Genomic DNA, 18,487 nt, shown 5'->3' with positions numbered 1-18,487 from the left:
ATTAGCAGGTACAATTGTTTCAAAGAAAACAATGAGTAATGCACTCCACCGCCATGGCCTGTATGCACGCTCACCATGCAAGACTCCATTGCTAAAGAAAAAGCATTTTGAAGCTTGTTTAACTACTTCAGCCCCGGATCATTTGGCTGGCCAAAGACCAGAGCACTTTTTGCAATTCGGCACTGCGTTGCTTTAACTGACAATTGTGCGGTCGTGCGACGTGGCTCCCAAACAAAACTGATGTCTTTTTTTTTCCCACAAATAGAGCTTTCTTTTGGTGGTATTTGATCACCTCTGCGGGTTTTATTTTTTGTGCTATTAACAAAAAAAGAGTGACAATTTTGTAAAAAAACCATTTTTTTTTACTGTTTGCTATAATAAATATCCCCCAAAAATTTATAAAAAAAAATTTTTTTCCCTCAGTTTAGGCCGATACGTATTCTTCTACATATTTTTGGTAAAAAGAAAATTGCAATAAGCGTTTGATTGGTTTGCGCAAAAGTTATAGCGTCTACAAAATAGGGGATAGTTTTATGGCATTTTTATTAATTTTTTTTTACTAGTAATGACGGCGATTTTTATCGTGACTGCGACATGATGGACACATCGGACAATTTTGACATGTTTTTGGGATCATTCACATTTATACAGCGATCAGTGCAATTAAAAATGCACTGATTACTGTGTAAATGTGACTGGCAGTGAAGGGGTTAACGCTGTAGGTTGTAAGTGTGTCCTAGGGAGTGATTCTAACTGTGGGGTGGAGGGGCTACGTGTGACACATCACTGATCACCGTTCCCGATCCCAGGAGCTGTGATCAGTGACAGTGTCACTAGGCAGAATGGAGAAATGGTTGTTTACATTAGCATTTTCCCATTCTTCCCCTCCGTGAGACGATCGCGGGTATCCCCGCGGACATAGAGTCCGCGGGACCCGCGATCCTACTCACAGAGCTCGCGGTGGGCACGCGATGGCATAGCGGCAAATTCAAAGGGAGGTACAGGTACGCCCATTTGCGCAGCCGTGCCATTCTGTTGGCGTGTATCTACACGCGGCGGTCGGTAACTGGTTAAAGTTTGCTGCACAACATTTAGACAAGCCTGTAAAATAATGAGAGAAAATAGTCTGGTCAGATGAGGCCAAAATTTAACTCTTTGGATGACATAATACACACCATGTTTGTAGGTCAAATGGCACTGCACATCACCCTAAAAACTCCCCAATACCAACAGTGAAGTTTGGCGGTGGGAACATCATTTTTCAGCATATGGTAATGGCAAACTTCATGTAATTGAAGGAAGGGTGATTGCAAAAATGTACAAAGACATTCTTGATAAAAATCTGCCATCTACAAGGGCGATGAAGATGAAACGTGGGTGGACATTTCAGCAAGACAATGATCCCAAACACAAAGCCAAGGAAACTCTCAATTGATTTAAAGAAAGAAAATAAAGCTGCTAGAATGACCCAGCCAATCACCTGACTTGAATCCAATAGATAATCTATGGAAAGAACTACAGATAAGGGTTCGTAGAAGAAGCCCACGGAACCTTCAAGATTTGAAGACTGTGTGGGGAAAAATGGGCCAAAATCACACCTAAGCAATGCATGCGACTAGTTTCACCATACAGGAGGCGTCTTGAAGCTCTCATTACCAACAAAGGTTTTTGTACAAAGTATTAAATACATTTCAGTTAGCATGTTCAGAACGTTTTCCCTGCGTCATTCCATTTCATTACATATAAGCCATGTGGGAGACACAGCAAACGTGAAAGAAGGTGCTCTGGTCAGATGAGACCAAAATTGTACTTTTTGGCCTAAAAGGAAAACAAACGCTATGTGTGACGGAAAACGAACACTGCACATCAACCTGAATACACCATCCCCACCGTGAAACATGGTGGTGGCAGCATCATGTTGTGGGGATGCTTTTCTTCAGCAGGGACAGGGAAGCTGGTCAGAGTTGATAGGATGATGGATGGATCCAAATACAGGGCAATATTAGAAGAAAACCTGTTGGAGTCTGTAAAAGACTTCAGACTGGGGCAGAGGTTCACCTTCCAGCAGGACAACAGCCCTAAACATAAAGCCAGAGCTACAGTGGAATAGTTTACATCAGGGGTAGGCAACCTTTTGAGCACAGTGTGCCGAAAAATGTTTTCAGAGAAACTGAGAGTGCCAATCAATCACGAAAAGGATTTTTTATTAAATGCTGTAAACTACTTGAGTAATAGTGATAAATTAACATCCTGCACTCTCTCGCCTCAGATCAGCCCCAATTCATGCACCTTTTACACCTCAGATCACTGTCCCCCCTGCAAATCTGTTTCACCACTGTACCCCCCTGCTCATCTCACATTTGCCTAACCACTGTACCACCTTGCTCATCTGTCCCACCACTGTACCCCCCTGCTCATTTGTCTCACCACTGTAACCCCCTTCACTTCTGCCCCACCACTGTAACCCACTGCACATCTGCCCCACCACTGTACTACCCTGCACATCTGCCCCACCAATGTACCCCCTTTCTCATCTGCCCCACCACTGTACCTCCTGAACATCTGGCCCACCTCTGTTCCCCCTGCTCTTCTGCCCCAGGTAACCCCCTGCTCATGTGTTCCACCAATGTACCTCCTTTCTCCTTTGCGCATCTGCCCCACCTTTGTACCCCCCTGCTCCTCTGCCCCAACGCTGTAACCCCCTGCTCCTCTGTCCCACCAATGTACCTCCTTTCTCCTCTGCCCTGCCACTGTACCCCCTTGTACCTCTGCCCCACCTCTGTACCTCCTGCTCTTCTGTCCCACTGCTAAACCCCCTTCTCATCTGCCCCAACACTGAACCTATGAACCCCCCCGCTCATCTTTCCCACCACTGTAAACCCCTTCTCATCTGGCTCAACACTGAAACCCCCTCCCTCTGCTCATCTGCCCCACCACTGTAACCCCCTGCTCATCTGCCCCACCACTGTATTCCCCTGCTCATCTGCCCCACCACTGTATCCCCCTGCACATCTGCCCCACCACTGTAACCCCCTGCTCATCTGCGCCACCAATGTACCCCCTTTCTCATCTGCCCCAGCTCTGTTCCCCCTGCTCTTCTGCCCCACCATTGTAACCCCCTGCTCATGTGTTCCACCGCTGTACCTCCTTTCTCCTCTGTACCCCCCTGCTCCTCTACCCCACCTCTGTAACCCCCTTCTCCTCTGTCCCACCAATGTACCCCCCTGTACATGTGCCCCACCTCTGTACTCCCTGCTCTTCTGTCCCACCGCTGAACCCCCTTGTCATCTGGCCCAACACTGAAACCCCCTCCCCCTGCTCATCTGCCCCATCCCTGTACCCCCCTGTTTTTCTGTCCCACTGCTGAACCCCCTTCTCACCCCTCCCACCACTGTATCTCCTGCACATCTGCCCCACCACTGTACCCCCTTGCTCTTCTTTATCACCACTGTTACCCCCCTGCTCATCTGCCCAATCAATGTACCCCTTTTCTCATCTGCCCCACCACTGAACCTCCCTGTGCATCTGTTCCACCGCCGTATCCCCATGCACTTCTTTCTTACTACTGAATCACCTTCTCATCTGTCCTAACACTAAACCCATCGGCTCGTCTGCCCCACCACTGTAACCCGCTTTCTCATCTGCCCCATCAAGGTACCTCCTGCCCATCTGTCTCACCTCTGTACCCCCCTGCTCTCCTGCCCCACCACTGTAACCCCCTGCTCATCTGTCCCACCAATACACCTCCTTTCACATCTGCCCCACTGCTCTACCCCCCTGCTTTTCTGTTCCACCACTGAACCCCCTTCTCATTTGCCCCAACACTGAACTCCCCTGCTCATCTGTCCCACCACTGTAACCCCCTTCTCACCTGGCCCAACATTGAACCTCCCTGCTCTTCCGTCCCACTGCTGAACCCCTTTCTCATCTCTTCCACCACTGTACCTCCCTCCACATCTGCCCCACCGCTGTAACCTCCTGCTCTTCTGCTCCACCACTATACCCTCTTCTCATCTATGATATGTAGAGTGGTGAAAGGAAGCAGAAAGGAGACACATCTACCTGTCCTGGCACACTCATCCTGCTGATCCACCTCTCGCATCCAGCCCACGTGCTTGTATGTGATGTCACATACAAGCATCTGGAATGGATGCGCAATGATGAGCTTGGGTTAGGGGTATTTTCTGAAAGCAGTGGGCCTGTGTGCAAGATCATAAGTTGGGCCCCGCAGCTGAGAAAAAGTGCAGCGCTCTGCGCCGCAGCAAGAATTGGGTGTGATTTTCATTGCGCTGAATACTGGCTTTGGCTTAAAGGGACACAGAGTGCAGGGGTTCAGTAGTAAGTGACGCAAAGGTTCAGAAATAATTTCAACAAAGTTCCCAGAAGCTCAACAGTAATTCCACAAACTGTCACCTGATTGTGGTTTTCTCAGTCACAGTGAAATCCCTTCTTTCTGAGATTGGTAGTGGCAACCAAGCGAGTCTTATTCCTCCAGCTGGTGGGCGGGGCTAGCAGTGGCCAATGGAAACAGAGACCCCCCCTTTTTAGCAGAACTGCACCCAATCTATTCCCCATCACAAAAGCTGACGATCCCAGCTACAGCAAAGTCAGAGGTCAGAGAACCAAACGATGTTTCCCATCTTTTACAATGTGTGGGGGCACAGTGCCCCCCCCCCCTCAGTGCAGGTGCGGTATGGGGAATTCTGAAATTGGAATGCATTAGTGTCTCACTGACACTTCCCTGCGCTGCTCTGCTGATGGGGGAGGGAGTCGAGTGCCGGCAAAAGAGGCTTTGCGTGCCGCAAGTTGCCTACCCCTGGTTTACATCATAGGATATTCATGTGTTAGAATGGCCCAGTCAAAGTCCAGACCTAAAGCTAATTGCGAGTCTGTGGCAAGAGTTGAAAATTGCTGTTCAGACATTCTCCATCCAATCTGACAGAGCTTGAGCTATTTTGCAACGAAGAATGGGCAAACATTTCACGCCCTAGATGTACAAAGTTGGTAGAGACATACCCAAAAAGACTTGCAGCTGTAATTGGTTCTACAAAGTATTGACTTAGTGGGGCTGAATACAAATGCACGCCACACTTTTCAGATATTTATTTGTAAAAAATTTTGAAAACCATTTATCATTTTCCTTCCACTTTACAATCCATGTGCCACTTTGTGTTGGTCCATCACATAAAATCCCAATAAAATACATTTACGTTTTTGGTTGGAACATGACAAAATGTGGAAAATTTCAAGGGGTGTGAATACTTTTTCAAGGCACTGTATTTTACCCGCTGTATATTTGTATATACGACAATTGGGTAGTTATATTATTATGATGCTGCCTCTGTTACTCGATTTATCAAACTACATACATATATTTAATTTCTCTTTCACAGTTTACCAATTTTATTATTTATCACCATTTTGCAGGTTTTTCATCAAGTAATATAAAGATCAATTCTTCTGGATTGCTTCACGTTTTGCAACTTCAGGGTTTCAGCAAGGTATGCACTATAGGTGTTTGAGCAATCGTTAATATTTGTATTGTATTTGGTATTTATATTGTAATTTTGCCTCAACCCAGATCTATCAAGCATTTGACATCCTGATTGAGAAGAGCTGTAAGGAGTCCAAAGGCAAGTAAAATGTTTGTTTACTTCTGTTTACCAGATTGTCTAGTACTGTTCCTTGTACCTGAATAAAAAACGCAAAAAGAGAAAAAAAATTATTTTTACATATGCATTTGCAAGTTAAAGTGGTTCTGAAGCTTTAAGGTTTTACTGTGTACAGGAGCCTGCCCTTATACTTACCTGAGCCCTTTCTCAATCCAGCACCGTGCCCAAGAGCAGAAGCTCTCTCCGCCCCTTTTCGCCCTCATGGGGAAGGTTGAAAGCAGTGGGAGCCATTAGCTCCTAAAGCTGCCAATCAAATCCCATGAAAATGGAGCTGGTGCGGGACTAGAGTTGGAAAGGTCTGGGGAAAATTTGGGGGAAAAATGCTTGTTTTCCATTGTTTTTTATTTTTTCAAAGCCATGTTTTGTTTGTTTTTGTTTTTTCTTGAAAAGTTGAAAAAAGGAAGTGTGGAATATGTTCTTTTACAATGATAAATAATATATCTGACATTAGTATTCAAACTATATAACACCAAGAGCTTAATGACAGATTTCTGACACTGTCATGAAATTATTTAAAGTTCTCTCAGCTGAAGATAAGAAAATCCTGGAACACAATATAAGTAGCACTGTACTTCTTAATGCACTTCACAAACAAGAAATATGCATTTCTGCCACTAGGGGGCACTGCATCACTTCCTACAGTTAGGCGATTGTTGGCATACAGTAGATAAATTTGTCTGACAAATTAGTTTATCTTTTTTAACCTTTAAATAATTCCTATTAATGTTCGCCACCATCATAGCATTATGTTTACCTATAGTACAGTATTTTTTTTTTTCTTTTTTCCCTCTCAGTAAAGTTGCGAGACCAACATCTAGAGTTCCACGGTGTAATTTTTTTCTGAGAGCAAAGCTGCAAATATTATGAAAAAAAATATTATTTTCTAAATGCTACAAGGATGGTAAAGCACATCCTGGCATGCCAGAGGTGCCCTAAAGACATTAAAACATTTTTCTTTTTTTTGGTTGTTTTTGCTTCATATTTAAGCATTTTTGTTTGTATACCCATGTTCTGTTTTTTTTTTTGTTAGCTCCGCTCTCTATACTCCATTCGTGAAAAGCATAAGGTAAAAAGCCATTGCGACGGCTGACACCTAAAAAGTGTTGAGAGAAAGAGCTGGGAACACACCGCTCAAAGCCACCTGTGAGAATCTGATGAGCTGCTGAAGAGATACGGGTGCCTGCCTGGTCTGCAGCCAGGGAATTCCAATGGAAACAAAGAAGAATGGCAGCACATCCGGAAGTAAAATCAAAAGAATTTTTTGAAAGCCTATAAAATCAAACGAAAATGACAAACATCAATCCAAAAATGGTACTTAGTGGACGCGTTTCACACAGACGTGCTTACTCATCTGAGTGGAACGTGTCCACTGAGCACCTTTTTGGGATTGATGTTTGCTTTATTTTATGGACTTTCAATAATTTCTTTTGATTTTACTTCCGGGTGTGCCGCCATTCTTCTTTGTTTCCATCGAAAAAGTGTTCCCAGACTAAGAAATAAATTAATAAATAGAATCAGCGCTGCGTTGCTCAATCCCAAAGTATCAATGTGAAAAAAACAAATGCCAGCCAGAGGGTCTAGAACACAAATATAACAAATAATGAATAGACCCAAAACAAGTACAAAAATCCTATTATTGAATCGATAAATAATAAATGTGTCTTGTAGTATTACGCAAACGACAAACTCATTAAAAAGTAAAAGCCAGGCTGACCATCTAACAGAAATTTAAATGTAAAAAGATGATGCCAACTCCAATATAGAAGATGGTAATATATCAAGTGTTCAATTATGTAAACAGCAAAAAGTATAAAGTGTGGCAAAAAAGTATTTAGTCAGCCACCAATTGTGCAAATTCTACCACTTAAAAAGATGAGAGAGGCCTGTAATTGTCATCATAGGTATACCTCAACTATGAGAGACAAAATGTGGAAACAAATCCAGACAATCACATTGTCTGATTTTTTATTTTTTTTTTTAAAGAATTTATTTGCAAATTATGGTGGAAAATAAGTATTTGGTCACCTACAAACAAGCAAGATTTCTGGCTCTTACAGACCTGTATCTTCTTCTTTAAGAGGCTCCTCTGTCCTCCACTCATTACCTGTATTAATGGCACCTGTTTGAACTTGTTATCAGTATAAAAGACACCTGTCACACTCCAACTCCACTATGGCGAAGACCAAAGAGCTGTCGAAGGATACCAGAAACAAAATTGTAGACCTGCACCAGGCTGGGAAGACTGAATCTGCAATAGGCAAGCAGCTTGGTGTGCAGAAATCAACTGTGGGAGCAGTAATTAGAATATGGAAGACATACAAGACCACTGATAATCTCCCTTGATCTGGGGCTCCACGCAAGATCTCACCCTGTGGGGTCAAAATGATCACAAGAACGGTGAGCAAATATCCCAGGACCACACGGGGGGACCTAGTGCATGACCTGCAGAGAGCTGGGACCAACGTAACAAAGGCTACCATCAGTAACACACTACGCCACTAGGGACTCCGATCCTGCAGTGCCAGACGTGTCCCCCTGCTTAAGCCAGTACATGTCCGGGCCCATCTGAGGTTTGCTAGAGAGCATTTGGATGATCCAGAAGAGGATTGGGAGAATGTCATATGGTCAGATGAAACCAAAGTAGAACTGTTTGGTAGAAACACAACTCATCGTGTTTGGAGGAGAGAGAATGCTGAGTTGCAACCAAAGAACACCATACCTACTGTGAAGCATGGGGGTGGCAACATTATGCTTTGGGGCTGTTTCTCTGCAAAGTGAACAGGACGACTGATCCGTGTACATGAAAGAATGAATGGGGCCATGTATCGTGAGATTTTGAGTGCAAACCTCCTCCCATCAACAAGGGCATTGAAGATTAAATGTGGCTGGGTCTTTCAGCATGACAATGATCTCAAATACACCGCCCGGGCAACAAAGAATTTCAAGGTCCTGGAGTGGCCTAGCTAGACTCCAGATCTCAACCCCATAGAAAACCTTTGGAGGGAGTTGAAAGTCCGTGTTGCCCAGCGACAGCCCGAAAACATCACTGCTCTAGAGGAGATCTGCATAGAGGAATGGGCCAACATACCAGCAACAGGGTGTGACAACCTTTTGAAGACTTACAGAAAACGTTTGACCTCTGTCATTGCCAATAAAGGATATATAACAAAGTATTGAAATTAACTTTTGATATTGACAAAATACTTATTTTCCACCATAATTTGCAAATAAATTCTTTCCAAATCAGACAATGTGATTGTCTGGATTTGTTTCCACATTTGTCTCTCATAGTTGAGGTATACCTATGATGACAATTGCAGGCCTCTCATCTTTTTAAGTGGGAGAACTTGCACAATTGGTGGCTGACTAAATACTTTTTTGCACCACTGTATATGAATAACGAACACAAATAATTCAATACGTGAATGGGTAATACAAATATTGATGACAGTCCATCATTAGGCCAATCTGGAGGTATATACTTTTTCAGTATACTACTTCTTTTTTTTTTTTTTTTTTTTTGAAAAGCCAGTGGCGTGCAAAACACACCTCAAAAACTTCCACCCGGTGCCAAAAAAAAGTGCCCACACATAAAGAGTGAAACACAAAAACGTGCAACGGGTGTACAGAGTCCTCCACTAGGGAAGGACCTTACCCTGATCCCCCGGGGCGTTAGGCTCCAGACAGGGACTGAGGTACTCAGACAAAGGGCCCATCTGGCCGAAACCAGGCGGACCCCCACAACTGGAAGGACTGCCGAAGCAGACCAACCCAAGTACAATGGGGCTCTCCCGAAGAGAGACCCCTCCAAGGAGAGGGCGAACCAAGCCAGAAGGCCTATGTCCACCCCCTCCCAAGACTTTCAGAGTAGGCCCGAGGACCCACACCCTACTCGCCACACAGTGACAAAACGTGACATGAAAACCAAAAAAAAAAGACATGAAAGTGACAAACAGGGGTAAAGCAAAGAGTGGGGAAGATAGTGAGAGGGGAGAGTGAAAGTGGCCATTGTGCAATACAATGGCCGGCCCTCCGGCCAGGCATAAAAATTTCCCCTGGTCCTGGCCAAAAGGCCCGGCCCAAGAGGCAGGTGCGAAAAACGTGTGTTGTGGTGAAGTGACCATGGTGCCATAAAATCAAGTGCTTACACACCGTGACTATACGGCACCCCTGAACTGCCACTTCAGGGGCACATTCACCACTGGCTTTTCGAAGCATCCCTGGCCCCCAGCCCAGACCACAGTGGCCCCCACCCCAACCAGGAAGGCATGGAGTTCAGGAAGCTTGGTGAGAGCCCTGTGCCACTGAGGCTCCACCGTCGTTCCGTTCCTCCTGCCTAATTATATTCGTCGGGAGATACTAACCACTCCTCCCTCCAGGCTAAAGAGAAGTAAGCGTTTTCTCCCTCAGAAAAACTGGCCGGAGCTAGAGCCACCCCAATCTAGGCCAAAAGGCCAGGGTCCCGACCTTCGGATCGGACCCCGTGGTTCTCCATCCCCATCAGAAGGCTTCCCTTTCGGCTACGAACCGCTCCAGGTCACCTTTACTCCAGCAGGCTTTACATAGCAACCGCAATCCCGTCTCTATTTCGCCATAGATCAGGGACGGAAGCAAGCGCCACCTCCTGGAAACTGATAAGAACAGATACTACACTTGATCTTAGCCAAAAGGCCGAGAAGCGAGAGACAAAACTGCCCCATCAGAATTGCCCCATCAAAACTGCCCCATCATATTGCCACCATCAAAACTGCCCCATCAGAATTGCCCTATCAAAACAGCCCCATCATATTGCCACCATCTTTTTCAGTATACTACTTCAGTATATTTGATGCTGTTCCTTTTTTTTTGGGGGGGGGTTGACCATGTTACATAGTAAGGTTGAATAAAGACACCAGTCCATCCAGTTCAACCTGAGGAGTGTGGGTGCGTGTCTACAATTATCCTTATTTAAGGTACCCATATAGCGCCATCAATTTACACAGCGCTCCACACATACATCGCACACTCACATTGATCCCTACCCTCAAGGAGCCCACACTACAAGGTCCCCAACTCACATTCATATACTAGGACCAATTTTGGACAGAAGCCAATTAACCTACCAACATGTCTTTGGGAGGTGTGGGAGGAAACTGGAGTACCCGGAGGAAACCCACGCGAGCACAGGGAGAACATGCAAACTCTAGGCAGGTAGTGTTGTGGTTGGGATTCGAACCAGCGACCCCTTTTACTGCTAGGCAAGAGTGCTGCCCACTACACCACTGTGCCACCCATGTGATTTGGTCTACACTATTTAAGCTGTTTTGTGTCACTTATTAGCCATGATTAAGGCCTGATGGCCAAAACGCATTGGCTTTTTTGACTGTTATTCACCTGCAATAACAAAACAATGTTTTAGCTGACTTCCATGGCACCAGCCTTTCTTCCTTTTTTGCATGGATAATGAAAATGCGAGTAGCTTTTCTCTCCAGAGTTCTCATTCCAAAAAAACTTTCTGCTGCTTCTGGATCATCACAAAGTGTTTCTTCACCAGCAGCATCTTCAGGTAAGGAAGTGTTACAAACCACTACCTCCCAAAAATACACAATCCCTTCATTTTTAGAGAAAATTACACCTGAAAATCAGAACATTGATCAAGCTCTTTATAGAGCAATACATGCTTCAGGGTCAGCATTGTCAATGACTGAAAATGCATATTGTCAGGATCAGGAAGCTTTTACATTATTATGAGGGAAAGGGAGGTGGTTACCTGTTCTCATGTATAGTTAAAAAGGTTCTTAACATATACAGTCCCTGTTAATTCCATTTGAAATACAAAATTTAGAAAGCAAGCTAAGTATAAAACTTTTATATACACTTCATTTCACATTCACAGTGTAACAAAATGATTTCAATTTCTAAAACTACACACTGATTTTTTTATTTTTTTATTTTTTATGAAAATGTTAAATTTTTCCAGGAAAAATAACAGGAAATAAAAAAATAAATTTTCCCTCCATGGCTTCAAAATTTCCAGAAATTTTACATCTCTATATGGGACCAAGCCTGCTGTTTGTGTCTATAAACAGAGGCAGCTGGGCTTGGGACCAAGCCCACACGAGTGTCTCCATAGGAAGGGGCTTCCTGTGGAGAAACTCACAGAAGAGGATGAGCCAGGAGCAGTAGCTGTGGACTCTAGAAGAGAATCGGGGCTGCTCTGTGCAAAACCATTGCACAGAGCAGGTGAGTATAACATGTTTATTATTTTTTAAAAATCACTTTAAATGTATTTGCTTTATTAAGTGTTCTTGCATAGCAAGACCACTCACTGTTATCTCACATATATATTATTAAGTGTTCTTGCATAGCAAGACCACTTACTGTTATCTCACATATATATTATTAAGTGTTCTTGCATAGCAAGACCACTTACTGTTATCTCACATATATATTATTAAGTGTTCTTGCATAGCAAGACCACTTATTGTTATCTCACATATATATTATTAAGTGTTCTTGCATAGCAAGACCACTTACTGTTATCTCACATATATATTATTCTTATTATTATAGCCAAATTTACCACCCTAACTCCTCCCACAGTTTTTACACTACATAGACAAGTAATATACCGAAACGTGCGGATTGTTCCCGAATGGTGTGCTATTACTTTGTGGAACGTTTCGCCGAATGGTTCACGAAATATCATCGTTTTTGCGGCGAAATTGGTCCCATAGGAATGAATGGGGAAACTAGAGTGGGAGATGACAAAAGCTGGAAAATCAGAACATGATTTCTAAACTGCCGCCACTCCCTCATTTTCAAGCCCACCTACACAAATCTTATATCAAAACGTTCAGCTATCCCTGCTGCCACTAAACATGTCCACGGCTAAGCCATAGTCCTGATAGTTTTCACAATATGACCATTTGTTTGCAACTCACGCCGTCCATTGACATTCATTGAAACTACACTCTAGCCCCCTCCAAATTTGAAGGGCAATTTCTAAACTGCGACTGTGCCTTCATTTTTAATATTTCAGAGACATACTATGTATCAAAATCTAGGTCTGGGTCTTGTGATTCTCACAATATAAAGATCTTCGCTGTAGGATGTATAGTTTTTAAAATACGGCCATTTGTTTAGAGGTCATTTCAGGAAATTTTAGCCATTAATCAGAGTGTACTGTTAGTGTTTGTTTTGTTGCCATGGTTACCAAAGCTTCTGTTATACACAGGGGGGAAGGTGGCTGGAGCATCTCAGCTCTGATTACAGAGCCCGGGGGAGGGGACAGACACACCATGTACTGATTTATAATAGAGGAATATGATGGGGCAGTTTTGATGGGGTAATTCTGATGGGGCAGTTTTGATGAAGCAGTATTTGGGAAGCATAAACAGGGCATGAGCGTTGCTAGGAAACAGTGGTTGTAAACACAAGATGCTGAGACACTCCAAATGCATGTGACTTCATCTGCTAGACTTGATAATGCTTGTAGACTCCTCCCACAGTTTTTACACTACAGAGACAAATAATATACCGAAACGAGCGGATTGTTCCCGATTGGTGTGTTATTACTTTGTGGAACGTTTCGCCGAATGGTCCACGAAATGTCGTTTTTGCGGCAAAATTGGTCCCATAGGAATGAATGGCGAAATGTTCAAAACTAGAGTGGGAGGTGACAAAAGCTGACAACCCCATGATCAGCCAAAACATTATGACCACCCCATGATCAGCCAAAACATTATGACCGCCCCATGTAAAAAAAAAAATATTTTTGAAAAAAAAAAAATATTTTTGAAAAAAAAAAAATATTTTTGAAAAAAGTAAAAAAATAATTTTTGAAAAAAAAAATCATTTTTGAAAAAAAAAATATATATTTTTGAAAAAAAAAATATTTTTGAAAAAAAAAAATTATTTTTGAAAAAAAAATATTTTTGAAAAAAAAATTTCTTTTAAAAAAAAAAATATTTTTGAAAAAAAATATATATTTGAAAAAAAAAAAATATTTTTGAAAAAAAAAATTATTTTTGAAAAAAAAAATTACTTTAAAAAAAAATAATTTCGAAAAAAAAATTATTTTTGAAATAAAAAAATTCATTTTTGAAAAAAAAAATTACCTTTGAAAAAAAAAAATTACTTTTGAAAAAAAAAATTCATTTTTGAAGAAAAAAAAATTCATTTTTGAAGAAAAAAAAATCATTTTTGAATAAAAAAAATTACTTTTGAAAAAAATGTTCAGCTCTTTCAGCGAATGATGGAACTTTTTTACTACTACTAGTACTACTAGTACTACTACTACTTATACTTTTTAAAATATTAAGCTTTTTAACACTTTTCACAGTTACTCCAGCCACTCCAACCACACAACAGTAACTCCGCCCACTCCAGTTGTAGAGGCAAGAACACTTTCACAATTTCCCCAGAAATTGTACCTTTTCTAGTTAAGTGTTCTTGCATAGCAAGACCACTTACTGTTATCTCACATATATATTATTCTTATTATTATAGCCAAATTTACCACCCTAACTCCTCCCACAGTTTTTACACTACATAGACAAGTAATATACCGAAACGTGCGGATTGTTTCCGAATGGTGTGCTATTACTTTGTGGAACGTTTCGCCGAATGGTTCACGAAATATCGTCATTTTTGCGGCGAAATTGGTCCCATAGGAATGAATGGGGAAACTAGAGTGGGAGATGACAAAAGCTGAAAAATCAGAACATGATTTCTAAACTGCCGCCACTCCCTCATTTTCAAGCCCACCTACACAAATCTTATATCAAAACGTTCAGCTATCCCTGCTGCCACTAAACATGTCCACGGCTAAGCCATAGTCCTGATAGTTTTCATAATATGACCATTTGTTTGTAACTCACGCCGTCCATTGACATTCATTGAAACTACACTCTAGCCCCCTCCAAATTTGAAGGGCAATTTCTAAACTGCGACCGTGCCTTCATTTTTAATATTTCAGAGACATACTATACATCAAAATCTAGGTCTGGGTCTTGTGATTCTCACAATATAAAGATCTTCGCTGTAGGATGTATAGTTTTTAAAATACGGCCATTTGTTTAGAGGTCATTTCAGGAAATTTTAGCCATTAATCAGAGTGTACTGTTAGTGTTTGTTTTGTTGCCATGGTTACCAAAGCTTCTGTTATACACAGGGGGGGAGGTGGCTGGAGCATCTCAGCTCTGATTACAGAGCCCGGGGGAGGGGACAGACACACCATGTACTGATTTATAATAGAGGAATATGATGGGGCAGTTTTGATGGGGTAATTCTGATGGGGCAGTTTTGATGAAGTAGTATTTGGGAAGCATAAACAGGGCATGAGCGTTGCTAGGAAACAGTGGTTGTAAACACAAGATGCTGAGACACTCCAAATGCATGTGACTTCATCTGCTAGACTTGATAATGCTTGTAGACTCCTCCCACAGTTTTTACACTACAGAGACAAGTAATATACCGAAACGTGCGGATTTTTCCCGATTGGTGTGCTATTACTTTGTGGAACGTTTCGCCGAATGGTCCACGAAATATCGTCGTTTTTGCGGCAAAATTGGTCCCATAGGAATGAATGGCGAAATGTTCAAAACTAGAGTGGGAGGTGACAAAAGCTGACAACCCCATGATCAGCCAAAACATTATGACCACCCCATGATCAGCTAAAACATTATGACCGCCCCATGTAAAAAAAAAAATATTTTTGAAAAAAATAAAAATTAATTTTTGAAAAAAAAAATATTTTTGAAAAAAAAAATATTTTTGAAAAAAAAATATATTTTTGAAAAAAAATTACTTTTGAAAAAAAAAAAAATTAAAAAAAAAATCATTTTTGAAAAAAACAAAATTCATTTTTGAAAAAAAAAAATTCATTTTTGAAAAAAAAAATCATTTAAAAAAATCATTTTTGAAAAAACAAAAAAACAAAATCATTTTTGAAAAAACAAAAAAACAAAATCATTTTTGAAAAAAAAAAATCACAAAGCTCTGAGGGGAATTATAGCTCCTCTCACACAGCTTTAAGGACAATTATAGCATTATAGCTCCTCCCACACAGCTTGGAGGGAAGTTATAGCTCCTCCAATACAGCTTTGAGGGGAATTATAGCTCCTCCCACACAGCTCAAAGGGGAATTATAGTTTCTCCCACACCGCTGTGAGGGGAATTATAGCTCCTCCTACACAGCTTTGAGGGGAATTATAGCTCCTCCCACACAGCTCAAGGGGGAATTATAGCATTATAGCTTAGCATTATAGCTCCTCCCACACAACTCTGAGGGGAATTATAGTTTCTCCCACACCGCTGTGAGGGGAATTATAGCTCCTCCTACACAGCTCTGAGGGGAATTACAGCTTAGCATTATAGCTCCTCCCACACAGCTGAGGAGAATTAGAGCTCCTCCCACACAACTCTGAGAGGAATTATAGTTTCTCCCACACCGCTGTGAGGGGAATTATAGCTCCTTTTAAACAGCTCTGAGGGGAATTATAGCTTCTCCCACACAACTCTGATGGGAAATGTAGCTTCTCCCACACAGCTCTAAGGGGAAATATAGCTTCTCCCACACAGCTCTAAGGGGAATTATAGCTCCTCCCACACAACACTAAGGGGAATTGTATCTCCTCCCACACAGCTCTGAGGGGAATTATAGCATTATTGCTCCTCCCACACAGCTCAGAGGGGAGTTATAGCTCCTCCCACACAGCTCTGAGGCGAATTATAGCTCCTCCTCCAACACAACTCTGAGGGGAATTATAGCTCTTCGAACAAAGCTCTGAGGAGAATTATAGCTCCTTCCACAAATATCATCATGCCATCTAAAGGAAAGAGATCTAAAGCTGCAAAGATACGCTGGACTAAACTGGATCCGGAGCCCCACAGCAGCATAGTGGATATGGAGGTTTGTGACAGTGAATGTGCCCAGGAGGTACATAGTGAACCTGTGGTGTCATTTTCATGTTCAACTCAGTGTCAAGTTCAAGAGCACAGTGACAGTGTGATGGGCACTTCTGAAAACCATGGCATGCAAGAACCATGTGTACCAAGTGAGATTTCTGTGCAGGCATCATTTCATCAGGGTCATCATGGCTATGGAAGGTTAAGGAACAAACAGTGTACATGCATGGCTCTGACATTTTTGGCATACCACAGTGAGCTTGATGATGTGAGAAAGGGTGATCTTGATCAAATACTGAAGAAGGGCAACAGCTTGTATGGCTCAACAATAAAACAGCTAAAACAAAGAAATGTCTATCAGCATCAACACTTGACAATGGAAGAAGTGCCCCTCAGAGTCAACACTGACAAATATGAGTATAACGTTGTTAAATCTCCAGTGTTATCGGGATGTATGAGAGACACGGTAGACGGTGACAACCAAGGTTGGTTTGTTGACCTCTCCACAAGACTTCAGTGCCTCAATGCAGATGTTACACATGCACTTTTTATAGTAGTGCCATATTGCATTGCATTGTTCAGAGACAAGTCTGGGAGATATGGACTGTTTGATTCTCATAGTCGAAATAAGGATGGACTTCCTGCCACTGGAAAAGGAAAAGCTGTTATGATCACTTTTACACATTTGAGTGATATGGGGGCAAGGATTTATAAGTTGTATGAATTGCTCCTTACAGACACCAGAGGCCCTATTGATGGACTGCAGTATGACTTCATGCCAGTCTCATTTCATCGTGCAAGACGTCTGTCAGATGGTTTGCTGTCCCCACTGGTGCAATCTGACAAACCACATAATGCAAAGCATGTGGAGAACAAAGTGACACAGATGACCAAAGATGTAACACACACTGGATTCCCAGCCAGCAAGCATTCTCCACGGTCAGTTGATGCGAAATCCTCACAGGGCATATGGAAGGACAGTAAGGCATTGTCCAAATTAAATGCACAGAGACGACAAAAACTGAAGACAAGACACAGAAATGAAAGAAGGCGTGATTTCAAGGCTACAAAGATGTCTGTCACCAATAAGAAAAGGACATACATCACCAGCCGATACAGAGCAGATGCTGATTTTAAGTTGAAGCAGAAGCAATATATCATTCGCAAATATGCAACAGATGCCAATTTCAACTTGAAGCAGAAGCAATACATCACCAGAAAATATGCGACAAATGCAGATTTCAACTTGAAACAGAAGCAGTACACCACCAGAAAATATGCGACAAATGCAGATTACAACTTGAAGAAGAAGCAATACATCACCAGAAAATATGCCACAAATGTCGATTTCAAGTTGAAGCAGAAGCAATACATCACCAGAAAATATCATAATGATCCTGCTTTCAGAAAACATCACTTGCAACATTGCATGAGTTACATGAAAATGAAGCGTCAAACTCAAGCAGATTTTCGCATAACCCATAAGATGCAATGTGCCTTCAAAATAAGAATGAAATACAGACGATGGACTCGTGTCATGCGGGAATGCAGTCAACCAGTGGACAACAGCCTAATGCAGACAGCTATATCCACTTTCCATGAATGCATTAAAGCTGGGCCAACATTTGTGTGCACGATGTGTCATCGCACCCTTTTCCCTAACCAAGTGAAACATTGCATTCACAGCAATTACAAGAAGAATCTACACATTGTTGCTGCCTGTTTGACAGGGAAATATGTCCATATGTGCAACAATCACTGTCAAGGACCTGAACAATGCACCGTACCAGATGAAAGGACCAAAGAATGGGTTTGTCACAACTGTGATTTACATTTAAAAGCAGGACACAAATCATCCATCACTGTAGCTAACTACATGGAGCTGGCGCCCATTCCCCCAGAGCTCTGCGATTTGAATGTGCTGG

General features: G+C 42.2%; 1 protein-coding gene and 1 pseudogene across 4 annotated transcripts in view; one reads left to right on the top strand and one right to left on the bottom strand.

The window, feature by feature from the left end:
• Window positions 1–18,487, top strand: part of PGAP1 (post-GPI attachment to proteins inositol deacylase 1) — a 479,543-nt gene that overhangs the window by 308,518 nt on the left and 152,538 nt on the right. For all 4 annotated transcript variants that reach the window (XM_073633146.1, XM_073633147.1, XM_073633144.1 and 1 more), the window contains 2 exons: window positions 5,428–5,501; window positions 5,582–5,633. In XM_073633146.1, coding sequence (XP_073489247.1) covers window positions 5,428–5,501; window positions 5,582–5,633 — 126 coding nt within the window. The remainder of the gene's footprint in view (window positions 1–5,427; window positions 5,502–5,581; window positions 5,634–18,487) is intronic.
• Window positions 10,224–10,355, bottom strand: LOC141101852 (U2 spliceosomal RNA; annotated as a pseudogene).

Source organism: Aquarana catesbeiana, linkage group LG06 (genome assembly GCF_042186555.1).
Source record: "Aquarana catesbeiana isolate 2022-GZ linkage group LG06, ASM4218655v1, whole genome shotgun sequence".
NCBI lineage: Eukaryota > Metazoa > Chordata > Amphibia > Anura > Ranidae > Aquarana > Aquarana catesbeiana.
This window is presented reverse-complemented; position numbering and strand designations above follow the sequence as displayed.